The 11,667-nt window shown below is 38.0% G+C and overlaps 1 protein-coding gene across 4 annotated transcripts in view; it reads left to right on the forward strand.

The window, feature by feature from the left end:
- Positions 1–11,667, forward strand: part of Klhl3 (kelch like family member 3) — a 113,212-nt gene that overhangs the window by 17,202 nt on the left and 84,343 nt on the right. For all 4 annotated transcript variants that reach the window (XR_002821349.1, XM_023716533.1, XM_004632234.2 and 1 more), the window contains one exon: positions 8,721–8,827. Coding sequence is in view for 3 of the 4 variants with exons in the window: in XM_023716533.1 (XP_023572301.1) it covers positions 8,721–8,827 (107 nt within the window). In the remaining variant the exon portion in view is untranslated. The remainder of the gene's footprint in view (positions 1–8,720; positions 8,828–11,667) is intronic.

Consider the following 11,667-nt stretch of genomic DNA (forward strand, 5'->3'; position numbering starts at 1 on the left):
ATTTTGCTGAGTTTACACACCTATAATATTCAACAACGGAACTTAAAAAAAAATTGGGGTATAACTATGAATGTCCATTTTGTATCTGTGTATTCAAAGTGGTTGGGATAGATATATAGTTGCATTCTCTTAATGAATAGAATGATTTTTTCTAATGGTGTTTGTAAGTAGGATCACAAGTCTGCATCTTGTACAGCAATTAACCACTAAGAAGAATATATGCAGTGTATTATTTGTTGAAACTGTACTTTCGATTTGATTTGAAACTGTCTCATTGCTATATGTTTATCAATAAAACTTTGAAAAGAAAATATATATATATATATATATATATCCTAAGTCCTCATTGCTTTTGTTATAAGTTACTAGGTTTTTGTGTCTTGATAAGCTTGCAGCAAGCTTATCACTGATGTGGATTTAATCTACTCTAATAGTCCTGCTGCTTTAAATGAGTTTGAAAAATCCTATCTACTACACCTTCTTTGAGCTCAGTAGTATATATAGAATGTTAAGCATCCTCAGAAGTACTGCAGTAAACTTGTTTGTTGAGCCACACATACTTGACTATAAAGTCCTGTTTAGTTGTTTTTATGTATAGATTGTTTTGTGCAACTTGTTTTATAAAACACTATTCCAAATACCAGACAAAGCCCTTTTCTGAAACTGAAGTGAATAATCTTGTTTGTCTGTTTTTTTAAATGGACCACAATGTGTATATACGTGGGAAATTCTTAGTTCAGGTTTAGGTATGGAGTTCTCCTTCAATCTTTACTTTTCATAAAAGGAATTTCTTTATTTCTTTAATTCATTGTCTTTTTGAGACAGGGTTTCACTATGCAGTTCAGGCTGGGTTTGAATTCACTTTGTAGTCCACGCTGGCCTCAAACTCCTAACAATCCCCTTCCTGTGCCTTCTGATTACAGATTACAGGCTGGGCTTATAGGCATGTGCTACCACTGCCCGTGAGGAATGTATTTATTGAGGAACATTTAGGAAATACAGATAAACAGGAAATAATCTATAATTTTAATACCACTAGTAACACTTTGGAGAGGTTGTTTTTTGAGTATATGTCTACATCTAATTTTGTCTGTTTCTCTCTTTTTTTGGTACCAGAAATAGAACTCAGGACCTTGTGCTTGCCAGGCAGATGCTGTATTGCTGAGCTGTATCCCTAGACCTCTAGTTTTATCTCTTAGCCCTTTGTTGGACACATTTTTCTATACCATTGTTCTATATTAAATGGATACCTGTTATTTTACTTTTGATGTATTTTAAAACACACACTTCCTTGTTGGATATCTAGGTTTTCCTAATTCCTCATATAAAAATGCCTACAATAGTTATTTTTGTTACAATGTAATGTAGTGGTCATGGCATAGACTCTAGTTTCAAATCTTGGCTGTAGTTCTTACCAATTCTTTGACTCTAAGCAAATTAGTCTGACTGACCTTGCTTTGGTGTAGCATAAAAGGGGACTAATAATAGTACTAGTCTTTTTTTTTTTTTTTTTTTGCATTTCAGGAAGGGTCTACAGGATGTTTAGAGTCTCACTACTAGATTGGACTCATAGTGATCTGCCTGTTTACAGCCTCCCAAGAGCTGGGATTACAGGTGTGTTCCACCATGCCCAGTCTCAATTGCTATCTCAGTACATCCAGGGGGAGGGCCAGCACTGCAAGCCCAGGGATTGAGCCACTGGCCCTGTGCCTGCTTGTAGGTGTTGTAGCTATTTGGCTGGCCTAATAGTACTAGTTTTATTAATAAATAAATTAATGAATAAAGTACTCAGAAAAGTGAAAGCCCATATATTACTATTATTAAATATTTTTACACATTCATAATTATTTCTATCATACTAATTCCTAGAGGTAGAATTAGTTATTTCATAAATAATATAGTTATTTTGTAATTAACATAATAAGTATTCTTTAGATATTAACGTGAGACCTTGATACACAATGATATTCTGTGTTAGCTAGTTGCTGGTAACTACTGATTGTGGTGTAAGTGCTGCACTGGGTTGCAGGAATTTGGCAGTAAAAATGAGAATCAAAATCTTGCCCTCAAAAAAAAAAAAATCTTGCCCTCAGTGAAGCTTGTATTCTTATGGTATTCAAAAACTTGACCAAATTCCAAGGTATCTCAATGGCAAACTTTAAAAGATTGGAATGGAACGGGGGTGGGTGGGCGAGAAGACCTGAACTAACACTTTATTTGACACATGTCAGTTTAATGAGAACTAGAGAGGGAGTGGCATAGTTCATTGTGTTGAAGACCTGGATTCAAATATTTTGCTACATAAGGATTAAGTTAATGAAATGTTACATGATATTCGAGTAGTATTTTCTCTTACATTGTTTTCATATTTCCCTCATTAATTTTAAGTTATCTTAGTTCAAGCACATATGTTCTTTGCAATTTATGAATCACATAATTCACGAATTTTCTATTCTTTTTACTTGCATGGTAGAGAATGGGTCATTGGCATGGTAACTATCCAGGCTTCTTTCTTTGGCACTTCATTGCTCTGCTCTGGCCAGACCATAGGGCTTCTGGGAAGGAGAACCCTAGTAACTCTCTGACTCCTGTCATCTCAGTAGTGGTGACGAAGTTCCTTTTCTGAATAGAACAACCTGACCAGGTGTGAAAAGAAGGGAGCATGAAGGATAGAGAATCCAGTGAATATCTGAAATCATAGTCCTTTTTTTTAAAAATCTCATTTGAACAGTTTTTTCCCCCAGGGCCCAGCACATGCTAAACATATGCTCTACAACTGAGCTATATCTTGGGCCTCTTGATAATTTGAACCTCTCATTTCACCACTGCAAACAATTTTCTACTCTCTCTTTCTCTGTTATTCTTCTTATTATTTTGGTGGATTGTCACTATGCTTTTATCACTAGTAATGAATCATCTAAGCACATTGTTTTCAGCTTCCTTTTTTCTTTTGGGAACAGCTTTACAAAAATATAATTAATATGACATACAAATTCACCTATTTAAAACATAAAATTTAATGACTTTTAAAATATTTGGCAGGGGAGATGGCTCAGTAGAATAAGTGCTTCTCTGGCAAGTGCAAGGGACTGAGTTCAATCCCCAGTCCTGCAAAAAAAAAAAAAAAAAAAATTCATAGTTATGCAACCACAGTCAATTTTAGAATATTTTCATTACTCACTGTATACTTTAACACTCACCCCTTTCTACTTCTTCCTCTTGTCTTTATTCTCCTTTTCCATTCTGGTCTGAGGCAAAAGCTACTTTTTATCTCCATCGATTTGCCTACTTTAATTTTTTTGTGAGTATTTAGTACAGGGTCTACAGGGATTCACTACACAGATTGGACTCCTAGTGATCCTGTTTTCAGCGTCCCAAGTGCTGGGATTACAGTCATGTGCCACCACACCCAGTCTCAAACACTGTCTCAGTGAGCCCAGGGGGTGGGGCTGGCAGGGCACGCCAGAGAATCAAACATGGATCCCTGCGCCTGCCTCAGCAGGTGCTTTAGTCCACTGAGCTATCTGACTGGCCCTTGATTTGCCTACTTTTGAATCATACAATAGGTCGTCGTTTGTGTTTGCCCTCTTTAACCTAGCATAATATTTTTCAGGTTCATGTTATAGTATATCTCTGGATTTCATTCATTTTTATTGATGATTAATATTTAGATATGGGAAAATTGGCTCCTGACTATAATAAATAATCTACTATTAGCATTCAAGTACACATTTTGATGTATGTTTTCATTTTTTGGCTTTATAGACAGCAGTAGGTCATGGAAACTCTGTAACCTTTGGAGGCACTGCCAGATTGTTTTCCAAAGAAGCTGCACCCTTTACCTCTTGTTCAACAGTATGTGAAGATTCCAATTCCTTCAGTTCTTCTTTAATAGTTGTTAACCAAGGGATCTCACTAAGTATTGCTAAGTTGCCCAGGCTAGTCTTGAATGTCTAATCCTCATGCCCCTACCTGCCAAGTGTTCTGAAGTGGGATTATTTTTAGGTTTATTATTGAGTTGTAAGGGTGTGAATTCTTTTTATACTTTAGATACAACCCATTTCAGGTAGATAACTTGTAAGAACACTTTCTCATTCTCATTGGATTGGCTTCTTACTTTCCTGATGTATTATTCTTTGGAGCACAAATGTTTTAAATTTGGACTCTAACTTGCCATTTGTTCTTTTATTGTTTGTACTTTTGGTGTCATAGCATCGTCTTATCTGAAGTCATGAAGCTTTACCCCTGTTTTCTTCTAGGAATGCTATAGCTTTAGCTGTTACACTTAAGACTTTGATTCATTCTGAGTTAATTTTTGTATATGGTGTGAGGTGAAGATCCAACTTGATTCTTTTGCATATTAATACAGTTGTCCCAGGTTTGGTTGAAAAAGTTATTCTTTCTGCATTTAGTTGTATTACTACACTTGTACAAATTAATTGATCATAAATGTAAGGGTTTGTTTACAGACTCTCAATTCTATTCTGTTGGTCTATATGGATATTTTTAGACCCTCTTTATTATATTCTCCATACCACACTCTCTATTTTGCTGGTTCTTCTTCTTCTCTCTGTTTTTAAATAAGGGACAGGATATCATTGTGTTGCCCAGATTGGTCTTGAATTTGTGATCTTCTTGCCTCACCCTTCTGAGTAGTTCATAGTACAGTCATCCATCATTATGTGCAGCCCTCTCATCTTTTTGTCCATCTCTCACCTCTGAACCCACGTGTTTATCCACTTGTCCATCTGATAACCCCACTTAGCTGTCCAATAGGTAGCTCAAACTGAAGATTTCCAACACTTAACCTCTAACCTTAAGGCAATACTTTGTGGGGAAAAAAGAAAAGAAATAAGCTAACATTATGCTGATTAGCACTATGCCTTATGCTATTTATATCCCAATTCTATAACATTTGGGGGATATTATATACTTGCTAACAAAACAAACACTATTCATTTTGATTCCAGTGCCTGCACACATTTCCAATGCCTATACTATACTTTTCCACAAATGAAAAAAAATGTGTAGTATTATGTTTTTCTCCTCGAGACTGTGCTTTGGAATAGTATCATAGTTTGAAAAGAAAAGGATCCCCTACTCCATCTAATTGGTTAAGTAGGAAAACCTTTGAGCCCTGCAGGCTTTCCATGTAAGGTACAGAGATGTCTGCAGTATGCAACAGGCTTTCCTTTTTATTATTATTATTATTATTATTATTATTATTATTTTGTATTTTAGGGAAGGGTCTACAGAGTGTTCAGGGTCTTACTACTAGATCAGACTCATAGTGATCTGCCTGTTTATAGCTTCCCAAGAGCTTGGATTATAGGCACGTGCCACCATGTGCAGTCTCAATTGCCAGCAGGCCCAGGGATTGAACCCCTGGCTCCTGTACCTGCTTGCAGGTGCTTTAATCTGCTGAGCTATTTGGCTGGCCCAAAGTTGAGAAGAAATTTTTTTTTTTTTTTTTTTTTCCCCTCCGGCTGCCTTAAGGGTGGTCTGGTAAGGCATGTGGAGCTGGAGATCGAACCACAGCATCCTGCACCTAACTGCATTTGCATAAGCAGGCGCTTAAACAACTGGGCTAACTGGCAGGCCCCCAACAACAGGCTTTCCTACCCTCAGGAAAAGTCCCCTTTGAATTTTTGGCAACTTTCTTGTACCCAATGTATTAGAGTTCCTGTTTCAGGACAATGTATCCAATACCTGGGAGATGTATTTGGGTCACAGTCTCAGAGATTTTAGTCTATTGTTCTGGCTGTAAGGCAGAAACATCATGATGGAAGGTGGCAGAGCAAAGATACTTAGTTCATCATGACCCAGAAAGAGAGCAAGGGAACAGTGTCCCACAGAAATACACCTCCAAAAGCATGCTCTCAGGGCTCTATCTCCTCTAGTTGGCCCCATCCCTTAGTAGTGCATTAAGCTGCTAGATGATTCCACTGATAGGAATATTGAATATTGTGCTTCCCTGGTCCTATTACCTTCCTTAATCCCATCAAATTGACAAGAAGCTTAGGCATCACACCCATTTCCCCAGGTTAAAATTTCTCTGACATTGAGATCTATTGACCTGTCAGAACTGCTCTCATTTACTTGCATAATTGAATTTGCCATCTTTATTCTTCCTTGTCTGTTTTCCATTTACTCAGAAATTATGCACTCTGTTGAGTTTGTACAATATATCCTACTAACATTTGCTTGTTACTCCTAACACTGAAAATTTGTTTGGCCTTTCTTAATTTTCCTTGTTAAACATTTCATCATTTAAATGCTTCTTACTAAAACCATTATTGGTTACTCTTAAATAGTAGTGGTGACTCTTTTCTCTGTAAAATCTTTAGTAGAAGTTAAAATGTTCAAGATGCATTTATTCTTTTGAGAGTATATTTGTATAATAATTTTGGCCAGAGCTTAGGTGGCTTCTGCCATCCCATTTGATCTCTATGATTTGTGTCTCATAGGAAGCTTGGACAGGTTAGAAAACAGTGGTGAGCTTGTTTGTCCATGTTCTTTTAACCCTGTGGGGCAGAGTCAGTTCTATTCTTGTTTGTACTGGCAATTCTGAAAAAGTTGCTGTGTAAGGTCTACTGTCAGGCAGTGGGAGTCCCAACCTCTTGGTTTTACCTTTTTGTGCCTAAAGGTCTTACCCTTTCCAGAAGCCCCTTCACTCATACTTTAGTCCACATGCTGAACATTTCCTGACCATCTCTACACATTGGTGCTAAGCTGTCTTCTGTCTTCCTATCTGAAGTATCAGCCCATCACAAGGCTTTGTGGTACAGTGGGAAAAGCACTAGGCTGCATTTGAAGTCAAGAGAGCTGGATTTGAGATTCAGATTCTGTGTCTTTGGGCGTCTCTTTACTTCTTTGGGTTTCATAGACCAGATGATCTTTAAGGGTATTTGCAGCTTGCGTTTTTTTCATGCTATATTTATGATTCTATTTCTCTAGTGAACCTGAACTAAAGTTTCAGTAGTTCACAGTGGCAAATACTGTTTGTAGCTTCTTTTTTGTCTTTCAGTCATGGTAGACTTCTTAACTAGTTTCCAGAAGCTCACATAGAACTCAAAAATAACATCAGATTTCTTGACCCACTACCAGTGAGTCACACTTGCAATGTGTTTGTCCTCTTTACCTTCCTTCTTATCTCTAGCATTTCAATCTAAAGGAGGGACTAGTGAGAAAGGTGCCATTCAAGGGGCTCCGAGTTGAAGCTATGTGCATTCAAGTCCTGTTTCAACTTTCCCATGTGCTCTTTGTCTGTGGCCTTGAGAAAGTTGCCAAACTTCTCTGAGCCTCCATTTCCTCATTTTTATATCTGGCATAATGATTGATTTTCTTTATTGGATTGTAGACAGAATTGAATGAAATAATATGTGCACAAAAGGTACTTATAACAGTACCTGGTACCTATAACTCATATAGGTTACTATATTAATAATAGGACTGATAAAAACTTAGAAGGCTGATAAAAGAATAATTTCTGTATTGACAGAGACTTGTGACACCCTCTCAATCTCTAAAGTAGTCAAATATCCTTTCTGTCTCTAAATGTAGGTTGATCCACTTTTATTCATTTGTTCGGAAAAAATTAAGGTCTGTTGTGTGGTAGACACGATGCCAGGGTTCTAGGATACAAAGGTAAATAAGACAATTCCTTTCCCAAGTTTGTGGCATGATGGGCTGACGATCATAAAAGAAAGTCATAATGTTCTTAATAATTGCAATGGCAGGAATTTTCACAGGTCCTTTAGGGTGTACTATGTGTGCAAGTAGAGTCTTATTGGTGATAGTGTTAGTTCCAGGTGGAAGGCGAATACTAGAGTCTGACTTTTTTTCAGTATTGTGCATGCAGTGTTTCTCAGTCACTTTCCTCCTTTCTGGAACAAAATACCTAACACAATTTAAAGAAGGAGAGGTTTAATTTGGTTTAGTATTTAGAGTTTCTAGTCCATAGTTGGCTTATTCCAAGGCAGGAAGGTATAGTGAAAGGGCCTGGGTGGAGGAAAGCTGCTCATGTTTTGGCAGCCAGGAATCAGAAGGGAGAGAGGGAGGGAGGTGCACCCTTCCAGGTCACATCCTTGGAGACCTGCCTCTTGTGAGTAGACTCTGCCTCCTAACAGCAAGTTGGTTATGTCACCTCCATGGTTCAATCACCTTTCAAAAGTGCCACCTTTGAGCACATGCAGCTTTTGGGGCACATTCTTACTCTCAACCTTAATACTGCGATAGAATTCTTGAAGAATTATCAGTATGTGGTCTTGCTGGCAACACACCTCAGTGGTGTGCTTGTGTTGCTTGGCATTCATTAAGTCATTCAACTGATAGTCCCAAGTTTTTGCCACGGTTCCCCAGCCACTGTTTCCATAGTTCTCAGTCAGCACTGATGGAATTTCAGATTAGAAAGATGAACACAAAAAAAAAAAAGAAAGAAAAAGAAAAAGAAAGGTGAACACAAATGAAGCAGTTCTAAATTTACAGTTGTAGCATAGTTGGATCCCTCTTTATGCCTTATGAAAGCATGTGTGGAAGGCATATCAGGGCTTGGAAAAGTCAATGGGTCCATCTTCCTGCTCACATTAAGATAGAGCAAGTCTCTATGAAAGTCTTGTATGATGATAGCATGAAATCTGGGTGGGAATAAAAATACCTTTGGATGATGGGATTAGGTATCCATGCTGTGACCATTCTGTCCCCATCCTGTCCCCTTACAGTAAGCAGCTGTTGTGTGACGTGATGATTGTGGCAGAAGATGTGGAGATAGAAGCCCACCGTGTGGTCCTGGCAGCCTGCAGTCCTTACTTCTGTGCGATGTTCACAGGTATGGTGAGGGGCACACTGTACCCTCAGGCATGGGGCTGCCACTCTACTGGGAGAATAGAGAGGCTGGTAGCATAAGGGGAGCAAGAAAGAGAAGACTATAAAACCTACCATGAGAGCTTCTCTGTTCTCAGCTTGGCACCATGAAGATCTTGATGGAGCCAAAGTCTCAGGCAGGCCAGTTGACATGTGTCTCCTTCCTTGTTCACCACAAGGGTAAAAGAGGTAGACTCACATAATCTATTAGTTCTCAAGCTTCAGCATGCATCATAACCTCTGGGGGAGCTTGTTAACCACATAGATTCCTAGGATCATTGCCAGGCTTTCTGGTCTCTCTTTTTGCAGGTGAGGGACATTGAGGGTGGGAGAAGGAAAGGGTCTTTTTCAAGGTCACATAGTGAGTGGGTCTTGACTTTTGGCCACCTGGCTGAGTGTTCTACTGTCAGGCTCCCAACTTGTTCTTCTATAGCCCTTACTTTTATGAGGAGACCATGGGTCTCTGCTAGCCTTTAGAGTCATGTGGATTGCGGCACAATACCAGGGATCCCTTTTTTTCTGGGCATACCTAGAAAAGGGATAGCCTTGTCTAACTATTTCATATAATGCTACAACTGGACTGAATTCACAGGAACCAGTAGGCCAAGCTTCTTGTCTCTATCAGAGAACCACTCCTGAACCAGGTACAGTGTGGTATAAATCATTGCTAGCAGAAAGAGACCATATTAGTTTACAGGACCCTTGAATGGATTAGTTCTCCCTTCCACATGCTTTCCAACTACCCTGTGCCTGCTCTGAGTCTGGTAATCATTGCTCTGCATTCTGGCCTGTCTGAAATGCTGCTTTTTATCTTGCAAATGTCTTCTCCCCAGAGAAGGCTTCTCTGACTACCCTAACCATTTTTCCACACCTGTCTCTCTAGTCTATAATAGATTTTTTTTTTTAATAACACTTATCACTATTTGCTAATCATCTTAGTATTAAAAAACTTTTTTTTTAACTTATCTTTCCTCACTAGTGTATAACTCCTATGAAGATCAGACCTTGTTGAACATGTTTGTTACTAATCCTGAGTTCCCTATATGTTGTAGGACTCAAGTATGTCTTTAAATGAGTGAAATGTTGAGCTTTGGGCATGAGGGAAGCATGTCTTGTTAATGTTAAACTATCAAAAAAAATAAAGTTAAATTATCAGTACCTACCACAGAAGGTGGTCATTGAATACTGAAAGCACAAACAGCAGTTTGCTAAGAATGGTGAATGCGGAACATTTTTGTTGAATTTGTCATTTTTCCTAATTTGGTACACAACTAGTTGGGCAAGTTATTCTTGCTGGGAGAGCCTTGGCACTTACGCTGTGAGAATTCCTTGTACATGTGTCCCCCCTGGCTAATTACATGAAGGAGCTGGTCTCAACTTGGAGTTGTGCCTTGGCTGAAGTGGACCAAGTATGCTTACCTTGCTTTGAGCCGTGGGCCAGGAATTTCACATTGTAGCTTAGGAAATCAGCTGAGCTCACTACTTAGAAACTTTGAGCCATATTCCTTTACAGTGGTCTCATTCTATTTCCTTTTATTCCCATTTCTCATCTATCTCTATTATTTATTTTTTTTTGAGGAACTGGGGATTGAACTGAGGCCCTTGTGCTTGCCAGGCAAGTGCTTATTCCACTGAGCTATCTCCCCGGCCCCTCCATCTCTATTTTTTAAAACAAATGATTTATTTTGTCCCCAGAAGTTATTTAGTTGCAACTTCAGTAAATAACTCTGCCAGTCACTTTCTGTGTCTGTGGTTTGGAGAGGCCAATATTGAGAGAGAAAGCTGTTTGCAGTTACAATGAATTGTGCTACTGGGTCCACTTTTGGTGACCAACTTGTCTCTGAAGTACTGGAATAACCTTAGAAAAAAAATAAAGTGATTTTAGAAGTTGGGAGAAAATATGCTTAAGAAATAGATCTTGGGCTTTAGTAATTGAAGGGAGGGAAGAATCAATGTAATATATAGACTCTGGTGAGTGTAATGTAATGTTTAGCACCAGCCTTCCATATGGTTACCATCCATTCTTCCATTCTTTCATTCATCCTTCCACTCACACATTTTTGGTAAAATACCACATATTTTAATACTACACATATATATGTTGATTGAAGAAAAAAATCAGAATGATTAAGCAGGAAAAAAGTAAAAAAGATACATATATCACAATATCTATATAAAAGTATGGTTTATGGCCTTAAAATTTTGTATTTATAAATTATACATGTCCAAAAATATTTCTGAACATAATATATATATATAAATAAAATATATTTAAATGTCTGAATAGCCTCTTGTGATATGTATATTTTTAAAAATAGCTGTCACTCTTTCTAGGATGTTTTTCCTGTTTGCCTCTTTGCTTGCCTTACTCATAGTCATCCCTCATGAAGCATCATTTTCTTCTAGAGGTCCTTCCATGACCCCTCTGGACTAGGTTAAATACCTTCATTATGTACCTCCAATGTACTTTTTTTTTGATACTGGGAATTGAACTCAAGACCTTGTGCTTGCCGGTAGGTGCTGTGCCACTGAGCTATATCCCCTGCCCAACTTTTTCTTATCTCAATAGTTCCTCAATATCTGATTTCCTACTCATTTATAAGCTTTATGAGGGAAAGTACTATACCTTTTCAATTCATTGTGTAGTAATTACCCAATAAAAATGTATTTAATTGAGCTTAGCATTATATCATAAATATCTTTCCATGTTGATGAAATCATATCCATACCCTAACTTCCGTGGCTTCATAATATTCCATTATATTGGTCAAATTATACATTATTGGAACAAAACACTCAACATAC

The sequence above is a fragment of the Octodon degus genome, unplaced genomic scaffold, assembly GCF_000260255.1.
Source record: "Octodon degus isolate 3935 unplaced genomic scaffold, OctDeg1.0 scaffold00048, whole genome shotgun sequence".
NCBI classification, from domain to species: domain Eukaryota; kingdom Metazoa; phylum Chordata; class Mammalia; order Rodentia; family Octodontidae; genus Octodon; species Octodon degus.